We start from the raw sequence: 10,779 nt of genomic DNA on the forward strand, positions 1-10,779 counted from the left end.
CTGGTTGGGGTAGGTTAATAGTCACAGTAGGTACAACATCTCCAATGCACTTCCTTATAAACCCACTCACCGAATCAGCATATAAATCAATATTATTTTCTGAGGCTACATGGTACATGTCCCAGTCCACACGATCAAAACAATCTTGAAGCGTGGGTTACGCTTGGTCAGACCAGCGTTGAATAGTCCTCGTCAGGAGATACATCCTGTTTGAGTTTCTGCATATAGGAAGGCAGGAGCAAAATGGAGACGTGGTCAGATTTGCCGAACGGAGGCAGGGGAGGGCCTTGTATGCATCGCGGAAGATAGAGTAGCAGTGATCCAGTGTATTGCCCTCACGAGTGCTTCAATCAATATGCTGATAGAATTTAGGGAGCCTTGTTCTCAAATTTTCTTTGTTAATGAAAATACCCAGCTACAATAAATGCAGCCTTAGGATATATCATTTCCAGTTTGCCAAGACTCCAGTGAAGTTCCTTGAGGGTCGTCGTGGTATCGAATTGAGGGGGATATACACGGCGGTGACAATAACAGACGAGAATTATCTTGGGCGATAATACGGTTGGCATTTGATTGTGAGGAATTCTAGGTCAGGTGAACAAAAGGACTTGAGTTCTTGTATGTTGTTACGATTACACCATGAGTCGTTAATCATGAAACAAACAACCTGCCCTTCATCAACCAAGAGATATGTTTATTTCTGTCAGCGTGACGCATAAAGAATCCCGGTGGCTGTACGGACTCCGACAACATATCCTGAGAGAGCCATGTTTCCGTGAAACCGAGTATGTTCCAGTCCCTGATGTCTCTCTGGAAAGCAACCCTTGCCCTAATTTTGTCTACCTTTTTATCTAGAGACTGGACTTTAGTGAGTAATATACTCGGAAGCTGTGGGTGGTGTGCACGCCTCCGAATTCTGACCAGAAGGCCGCTCCGTCTACCACTTCTGCGGCGACGTTGTTTTGGGTCGGCCTCTGGAATCAGATCGAATGCGTGGTGCTGCGAACAAAGGATCCGCATCGGGAAAGTTGTATTCCTGGTCGAATTGTTGGTAAGTTGACGTCACTCTGATATCCAATAGTTCTTCCCGGCTGGACTAGAAGCGAGGCGACCCTTTCTGTTGGCACCATCTTGCTCACACAAGAAAACTATAACATTAAAGTGATATCTTGTTTATAAGATATTGGATTTAATTTATTGATTCATTGAATACATGAATATACACCTATTGTTGAAACATTATACATAATGAGATTTAAAAATAGTATCATGAGTATGTGAAAGACGATACAATTATCAACATCACCCCCGCCCCACACACACACAATATGACATTATCTATGATAACATTTATCCATTTAGATCAATGTGTGATATTACATAGACACAGGGGAGACCTGATCCTAGATCAGAGCTGCATATTATGCTCCAGAGGTTACCATGGTGATCAGACTAAGTCAACTGTTTAAGAATGGGAGATGGATATGTTTTCTATAGAGCCTTTAATTTAGGGATCTATAACCACTGTCGGGTATAGGATGGAGATGAAATATGGCACGTTTTTGATTTCTGGTGTTTATTAATTTGCCCTAAAAGAGAAAAACTCTTTCCACATAGACAGACATAGGGTTTCTCTCTAGTGTGTGTTCGCTGGTGTGAATTCAGGGTCCCTAACTCAGCAAAGCTCTTTCCACACTGATCACAGCTATAAGGCTTCTCTCCACTGTGTGTTCGCTTGTGTGAATTCAGGGTGGGAGCTCGAGCAAAGCTCTTTCCACACTGATCACAGCGATAAGGCCTCTCTCCTGTGTGTGTTCGCTGGTGTATAGTTAGTTTATCTGAGTGAGCAAAGCTCTTTCCACACTGATCACAGCTATATGGCTTCTCTCCAGTGTGTATGCGCTGGTGTTTATTCAAGGTGGAAACCACAGCAAAGCTCTTTCCACACAGATTACAGCTATAAGGCTTCTCTCCTGTGTGTACACTCTGGTGTATGGTTAGGGATCCTGCACTCGCAAAGTTTTTCCCACAATCAAGGCAGGGGTAAGGCTTCTCCCCTGTATGAATTCTCAGATGATATTTGAATGTGTAATATGTAGCAAACCTCTTCCCACATTGATCACAGCTGTAAGGCTTTTCTCCTGTGTGTGTTACCTGATGTCTAGTTAGGTTGGAAGCTTGAGCAAAACTCTTCCCACATTGATCACAGCTATAAGGCTTCTCTCCAGTGTGTGTTACCTGGTGTGTTGTCAGGTTTCCTGCCTGATTAAAGCTCTTTCCACACTGACCACAGCTATAAGGCTTCTCTCCCGTGTGTGTTCGCTGGTGTGCTTTCAGGTTTCCTGCCAGATTAAAGCTCTTTCCACACTGACCACAGCTATAAGGCTTCTCTACTGTGTGTGTTACCCACAGGTGTGTCGTATTAGCTGTCCAGGGAGGGAAGTACAGCAAAGCTCTTCCCACACTGATCACAGCTATAAGGCTTCTCTCCCGTGTGTGTATTAGCTGGTGTCTAGTCAGGGAGGGAAGTACAGCAAAGCTCTTCCCACACTGATCACAGCTATAAGGATTCTCTCCAGTGTGCATTAGCTGGTGTGTAGTCAGGTGGCCTGACTGACTGAAGCTCTTCCCACACTGATCACAGCTATAAGGTTTCTCTCCTGTGTGTACATGCTGGTGTACGGTTAAGGCTCCTGCACTAACAAAGCTTTTCCCACAATCAAGGCAGGGGTGAGGCTTCTCCCCTGTATGAATTCTTACATTAGTTTTGAAGGTGTTAGATGGAGCAAAACTCTTATCACAGTGATCACAGTGAATAATGAAGCCACTCTGGCTTGTGAAACTCTTCCCACAGTCAGAGCAGCAGTGGTGAGGTTTCTTCCCTGTACGTCTCTGCTGGTGTTTCTTGAGATGTTCTGATCTGGAGAGACTCTTCTCTGTCTCCTCAGCAACATGTTGTTGAGGCTCCCCAGACGATAAGCCCCTCCCACTAAGAGAACGATGGTTCAGGGTGTCCCCTGTAAAATAAAGATCTTGAATAGTTAGTATTTGTATATGGACCCATGTTTCCAAAACATTTTATTTTTTATTGTTTTATTATTTAGCAGACGCTCTTATCAAGAGCATTTTACAGGAGCAATTAGGGTTTAGTACCTTGCTCAAGGGCACAGACAGATTTTTCACCTTGTCGCCTCAGAGATTGGAACAAGCAACCTTTTCATTAGTGTCCCAACACTCAACCACGAGGCTACCTGCTGCCCTTATCATCAAACAATTTATTAGGTACATTCCCCTCCAACAGGAGACTGGACTGAATTTACTGGCCACTGAGTGTTTACTGTTTATCAATCAATTAACAGAAGATGCAGAATCAGATTGTAGTCTAATCCACACCCCCCATGGTTCTTACTTGATGAAATCAGATCTCCATCTCCCTCCTCGTGTCCTTCTCTCACAGTTCCACTCTGCCCTGGTGTTTTCCTGCAGTCGACCAGCAGCGCAGAATCCCTCTTCAGATCCAGCAGTAAAGCGCTACCAGGAGAGTTGTGACCAGGGGACTCCGGCAGGGTGGAGGGGGACGGACTAGCTCTGTCCTGGTGACCACAGGAAGTATTGTAGAGAATATCATTAGACCAAACATTTGATTACTTTAGTCTAAATCTCTGATTGATGGCTGCATCCTTATAATACCTCCTCCTTTGTCAAAATGGAATTGGAATATTTTTTACAAAATGTAAAAACGTATAAAACTTGATGGTAGAATAAAGAGCAGAACAGAAATGAAAAGCTCCACCCCCTCTTTCAAGATGTAGATGTCACCTCCCCTTCCAACGTGTGAAAGATGGTAACACCTGCTAAATCATGTTGTTCAAATAACCAGTGATGAAAAACCTAAACACCAGAACTACTGCTGCTAGTTATCCCACTTGGAGCATGTTGAGAAAAATGTCAGTCTCATAGTTTCAGTATTCTTATACAGTACATATATAGAAGATACCATCAGATATGGGGGTATTGTGGCATGTAGTAGAAACCTACAGTAAAAAGGTATTGTGTAGCCTGGTGCAATTTCTGCCCCATGCAACATTGCTCAAGATCCACTTGTCTTATTACTGTAACAGCATCCACATTTAAAACTGTCAACATTCAGATAATGAGTGAAATAAACTGTAATTTACCACCCAAGTATTTCAGCAGTACATTGTACACTACATCATTTCAATTTTTGTATTTTTTTTAATACTGTATGTAAACTTGACACTTTATAATTTTGCTTATGTAATTCCGTTTTTAGCAGTTTGATTAAATGATAGTTAAATGTATTGTTAACAAATGACAGGAACATCGTTGTACTTACAGTTAAGAAAATCTACAACATACTTATGACAATTCCACCAAAGAGAGAAAAAAACATCATTGGATTGGTGGAGTCATGTGATAGTGGGAGAATCCACCATATGTTTCATAACAGCCATTTCCTTTCAAATCAGTGAAGGAAAGTGAACAAGTGCACAGTTAGGGAGGAAGGAAAGATAACTAGGGATTCCTTAACATATTATGTAGGTAGAAGTGGAACTAGCGTGAGGGCCATGGGTGTGACTGTTCCAGCATATACAAAGAAACATGATGTAGACCTGCCATTATTTAACACTATAAAATATTATGTAACACCATAAACATTTTTTAAAACTCTATAAAACATGCAACACTATAATTACATATTTAACACTATAAAACATATGATTAAATTAAATCCTGGAATTGGTCTGAGTGGTTGTTGCTTATTGCTTATTTTATAAAACAATGTATCCTACAGGTGTCTGTTAGTATAACTCCTTGAGGGGACCCCTGGGACTGGTAGCTGCACTGCTGGTTGGCTGCTGGTGGGGGAAGGACCAGGGTCTTCAAAATGATTTATTTATTGAGTTTAAATTAAGTTAACACACTGCTTTAATACTTACAAGACCATCATGATTAATTGACCGAGTGATTTTGTCTTGCAGTAATGTGGTCCCTGCCTGTATTTCCTTCTTTAGCCCCCACCCCTAGTGCTGCACCACTGGAATGGCCGTGCATGGCAGAGTTGTTGACAGATATCCAACACATGGGCAAGTCCAGCATCCAGGTCGGAGCTGTAAAAATAATCAAGCCAGTCAATTGGCAAAGTTCTTAGTTTGGCACTGTTGATCTGGACAGATTTGGATTAAAAATGTAAAGACAGGCTCCTTCTCCTATTTTAATTTATTCAGGATGTTTGAAACTTAGTTTGTTCAGATACTAGCCAGCATGCATTTGCTCTCTGCAGTCCACAACATGCTGTTTACATGTCGATTTGTTTTCTCAGCTACAGCTTGAGTGGTGTCCTGCCGGACAGTGAAATATGGCTAGCTCTAAATATAGCTTGGTCTATGGAGTAGCTAGCTAGCTAGTGTTGCAAAAGTATATTGCATTACATGCATTGTAAGGTAGCAGCGTGTCAATTTGATTTTGAACGGATGCAGCTATGTTTTCTGCAAAAATATAGGACTGTCATTTGGATGTGAACTAGCTATCGTTAGCCAGCTTCTGTGTTAATGTCAGCGATTGTTGTCTGGATCAGGACAATGGCTGAAGTTGTTGTTTGTGTAACAAACCTTCCATAAACCATTACAGCGAGCTACCTTTCTTTGCCTGAAGGTTAGCTAGCTAGCAGCTTTCAATTGACTGGTGTTCGCTAGCTACAGAGGCTAGCTGGACTTTGGACAAGCAAGCTAATGTTAGCTAATAGCTGTAGTATTGTTGCCAAGCATCCAAGTCGCTGACCAGGTTAGATAGATTTAGCTGAAAAGATGTTAGCATTGTCAGAAATGCTACAAAAAGGTAGCACATTGTTGGATCTTAATGGAAAGAAATGTGCACGTGAGAGTAATAAATGATCAAATGTAATAAAATCTGTGATACCCAAAAAGTTATTAAAACCTTTTAATTCCAATCATCACTTTATGGAAGCTATAGTGGCATTTTAATCCAACGCAATAATGTTAGCAAAGTAGGCACAGAAAATACTGAACATAAAATAGAAAATAATAATTGTCCAAATATATTTTTTGTGCCAGTGTGTAGTGAGATGAGCATCTCAAAAATAGTAATAATTTGAAAAGGGGCTATTAACTAGCTGGCCTGGTACATCGTTGCCCATGAATGGAAGTTACTAGGCTTGCGAGCAAGCATCTTAGCCAGGTTGCCTTGGGGGGGGGAGTGTGTACTGTATGACGGAGTCCAAGACCGTTCAGGGAACATAAATTGGGACACACACAACATGTTTTTTTCTTAGACTTGCACGCACACACAGAAATCAGTACCATGGATAGACACGTCATATTTAGCTTAGGTTGATGGGACTACATCGTTTTTGGCAGGGGTGAAACTTTGGTTTTAAAAGTGTGTGTGTGTGTGTGTATTTTTTATCTGAACACCTGTTACACGAGTGCAGCAAGGAGCTAAGGTAAGTTGCTAGCTAGCATTAAACGTATCTTGCACGTTCGCACTTTGGTGTGAAAAGTGCAAATCAATCCCAGAACAGCAGAGGACCTTGTGAAGATGCTGGAGGAGACAGGTACACAGGCAGCGTAGTCTAGTGGTTGGACAAGTAACCGGAAGGTTGCAAGTTCAAACCCTCGAGCTGACAAGGTACAAATCTGTCATTCTGCCCCTGAACAGGCAGTTAACCCACTGTTCCTAGGCCGTCATTGAAATTAAGAATTTGTTCTTAACTGACTTGTCTAGTTAAACAAAGGTAAAATTTAAAAAATCTATATCCACAGTAAAATGAGTCCTATGTTGACATAACCTGAAAGGCTGCTCAGCAAGGAAGAAGCCACTGCTCCAAAACTGCCATAAAAAAGCAGACTACGGTTTGCAACTGAACATGGGGACAAAGATTGTACTTTTTGGAGAAATGGCCTCTGGTCTGATGAAACAAAAATATAAAGTTTTGGCCATCATGACCATCGTTATGTTTGGAGGAAAAGGGGAGGCTTGCAAGCCGACGAACACCATCCCAACCGTGAAGCACGGGGTAGCAGCATCATGTTGTGGGGGTGCTTTGCTGCAGGAGGGACTGGTGCACTTCACAAAATAGATGGCTTCATGAGGGTTGAAAATTGTGGATATATTGAAGCAGCATCTCAAGATATCAGTCAGTAAGTTAAAGCTTGGTCGCAAATGGGTCTTCCAAATGGACAATGACCCAAAGCATACTTCCAAAGTTGTGGAAAAATGTCTTAAGGACAACAAAGTCAAGGTAATGGAGTGGCCATCACAAAGCCCTGACCTCAATCCTATAGAACATTTGTGGGCAGAACTGAAAAAGCATGTGCGAGCCAGGAGGCCTATCTCTGCTATAGCTATACAGCCTAGTTGGGATAGCTGTCACTGCTGCCCCAGTGTCTAGTTTAAATGACACAACCTCCCCATTGAGTTTAATGTCTGAATGCCAGACAGTATTGTTTCCCTTTACTTCTCCCAGCAAGATGCTGTCCTGCTGTACCTCCTCAGAAACCTCATGCATTTGCTTTAATCAACAGACAGCTGAAAAGCATTCAGCATGCATTCAGCATCCTTTGCTGGGCAATCTTTCCATCTGTGGAAAGGGGATTTCCCACTTTTGCGACAAACATTTGAACAAGCTACTGGTGCTGCTGTGATTGTTTTCTCCACGTCTGTCTCTGTTTTGTGTTCCCGTCCGTTTTTTTTAGCTCTGTATGAAAATGCATGCATTTCCTCACTCTCTTCGTTCTGCAAGGAGCTGCTGTCGCGCAGTATCGTCTGCTGTCTTTTTACTGTCTCACTCTGCCTAAATAATATTAACTCCATATCATTCTTCGACACAAGCTATCAATGTTGTATTACTTCCGCATAAAGACTCGCGCAAACACAAGCTAACAGCACCGTAACTGGTAGCCTAGCAACAAAAATCACCTATTTTCAATGGTCGTTTTCTTTATTTGGGCGCAACAAATTAGTGTGTAAACGCTGTGTGGTTGAACTGACATCTGGAGAAACAATTTGAGGTGTTCAAAGAAGTTAACCGGTACTTTTAAATACTCTCAATGGCCAATATAAAGCAACAGCAATCCAGGGTTTATATACATAATTGGTGTCGGCGATGCTTAATTATTTCTCCCTGGTTCTGACTTGACCTGCTTGTTGCGCATTGCCTTGTTTCCTCAATCTGTGTGCGATGAGCTAGTAGGCTACTTGGCTGAAATTACCACCATGGTTTCTTTTGTCCTGCTGTTCAAATCGAACTCATGTATGTGGCAGATCACACGTTAAAACAGGACCTAGACATTTAAAACACCACAATAGGTAAACTATTAATAGAAGTCAACCAAACTTACCCGATCCATCGTGGAATCTAACGTTACTTTATTCTTTCAATTTTTTTAAAAACGACACTAAATGTGTATGCTACAGTTATTTTCTTAGTCACAGCGTTCAGATAAAGAAAAGCTAGACCACAACTTTATAAATATCAAAACTCCATTTAAGTTGTGACAAATGAACGTCTCATTTAGACTAATCGTACATTAGAAACGTCCTGCAAAAGCCTGTGGAAATGTGTTTGGTTTGAAAACTAGATAGAGGATGGTAACAAAGTACTTCCTGTTGATGCTTTCCGGCTTCTTCTGTGGTGTTTGAAAGGTGCCGCCACCTACTGTATATAGTCATCAACACCTCTCTTCAAGTGGGTGAGGCGGTTTTGGGAGTCATTATGCTAGAAAATACTTTTGTATTATATCATGAATTTATTTAAACGGTACATAACATGTTTCACTGTTTTAGTATCATCCTGAATGATAGTAAATGCATTATGTCCACGTGTGGTTGTATTGTTTTTATATTTGCAAATACAATCTACAATCACAAATCTAAGGTATTTATAGAAACAACAAAAACAGCTTGGTTAGAGAAATTCTTTGCTGTTGTCTTTCAAATGAGCTCATGGCTAGATTCCTTTATAGGGCGTGACCACAGGAATCAGAGGTTAGTTTGTTTAATATAGTTTGCAACCCGGAGTATACACTTACAGCAATTTACAAACAAGACACTCAGTTCTCAAGATGGTGTTCTCTTTATATCCCCTACTATGGTTCACCCCTCGCAGGGTGACATTCCTTAACTTTAACACAATATAAACTAATCATTAATAGTTGCTAATACAAAGATGTTTCTGCTAGACGGAGTTCAGCTTATTGTTATTTGCAGTTTCCCAATCCTCCTTTCTCTTGCCCGACCGAGCTCCCTGTCTCATTGACTATAAGAACTACAGATGAATTGTTAATTTTTTAAAATTAAATCAATGTATGTGTCTATAACTGTGTGCTTGTTTGTGTAAGAGTACAAGGGCATAGGTTTGTGTGTGTGGGTTTGTAATTGGTGGAGTGTGGTATGTGCATTAACATTGGTGAAGTAACACATTAAACATTGGTTTAGGTGTTAAAGCCTGTCTTGAAAAAGCCAAACCTTGACCCAGAAAATATAAAAAACTATCGGCCTATATCGAATCTTCCATTCCTCTCAAAAATCTTAGAAAAGGCTGTTGCTCAGCAACTCACTGCCTTCCTGAAGACAAACAATGTATACGAAATGCTTCAGTCTGGTTTTAGACCCCATCATAGCACTGAGACGGCACTTGTGAAGGTGGTAAATGACATTTTAATGGCATCGGACCGAGGCTCTGCATCTGTCCTCGTGCTCCTAGACCTTAGTGCTGCTTTTGATACCATTGATCACCACATTCTTTTGGAGAGATTGGAAACCCAAATTGGTCTACACGGACAAGTTCTGGCCTGGTTTAGATCTTATCTGTCGGAAAGATATCAGTTAGTCTCTGTGAATGGTTTGTCCTCTGACAAATCAACTGTAAATTTCGGTGTTCCTCAAGGTTCCGTTTAGGACCACTGTTGTTTTCACTATATATTTTACCTCTTGGGGATGTTATTCGAAAACATAATGTTAACTTTCACTGCTATGCGGATGACACACAGCTGTACATTTCAATGAAACATAGTGAAGCCCCAAAATTGCCCTCGCTAGAAGCATGTGTTTCAGACATAAGGAAGTGGATGGCAGCAAACTTTCTACTTTTAAACTCGGACAAAACAGAGATGCTTGTTCTAGGTCCCAAGAAACAAAGAGATCTTCTGTTGAATCTGACAATTAATCTTATTAATGGTTGTACAGTCATCTCAAATAAAACTGTGAAGGACCTCGGCGTTACTCTGGACCCTGATCTCTCTTTGAAGAACATATCAAGACCATTTCAAGGACAGCTTTTTCCATCTACGTAACATTGCAAAAATCAGAAACTTTGTCCAAAAATGATGCAGAAAAATTAATCCATGCTTTTGTCACTTCTAGGTTAGACTACTGCAATGCTCTACTTTCCGGCTACCCGGATAAAGCACTAAATAAACTTCAGTTAGTGCTAAATACGGCTGCTAGAATCCTGACTAGAACCAAAACATTTGATCATATTACTCCAGTGCTAGCCTCCCTACACTGGCTTCCTGTCAAAGCAAGGGCTGATTTCAAGGTTTTACTGCTAACCTACAAAGCATTACATGGGCTTGCTCCTACCTATCTCTCTGATTTGGTCCTGCCGTACATACCTACACGTACGCTACGGTCACAAGACGCAGGCCTCCTAATTGTCCCTAGAATTTCTAAGCAAACAACTGGAGGCAGGGCTTTCTCCTATAGGGCTCCATTTTTATGGAACTGTCTGCCTACCCA

The 10,779-nt window shown here is 41.3% G+C and overlaps 1 protein-coding gene across 1 annotated transcript; it reads right to left on the reverse strand.

Moving 5' to 3' along the window:
• Window positions 1–806: 806 nt before the first annotated feature.
• LOC135553862 (zinc finger protein 345-like) lies at window positions 807–8,636 on the reverse strand. The gene is made up of 3 exons (XM_064985792.1): window positions 8,382–8,636; window positions 3,410–3,593; window positions 807–3,017 (listed from the first exon to the last, which is right to left on the reverse strand). Exons 1-3 carry the CDS (start codon window positions 8,388–8,390, stop codon window positions 1,516–1,518), a joined length of 1,695 nt encoding a protein of 564 aa, XP_064841864.1. The 5' UTR covers window positions 8,391–8,636; the 3' UTR covers window positions 807–1,515.
• Window positions 8,637–10,779: the final 2,143 nt, after the last annotated feature.

Source organism: Oncorhynchus masou, chromosome 14 (assembly GCF_036934945.1).
Source record: "Oncorhynchus masou masou isolate Uvic2021 chromosome 14, UVic_Omas_1.1, whole genome shotgun sequence".
NCBI lineage: Eukaryota > Metazoa > Chordata > Actinopteri > Salmoniformes > Salmonidae > Oncorhynchus > Oncorhynchus masou.

What these genes read in the sequence shown, in the direction of transcription:
- LOC135553862 (XM_064985792.1), bottom strand. An exon ending in TGGAGATCTGATTTCATCAA is followed by an intron (nt 3,018 to 3,409) that starts GTAAGAACCATG and finishes TTTATTTTACAG; the next exon opens with GGGACACCCTGAACCATCGT.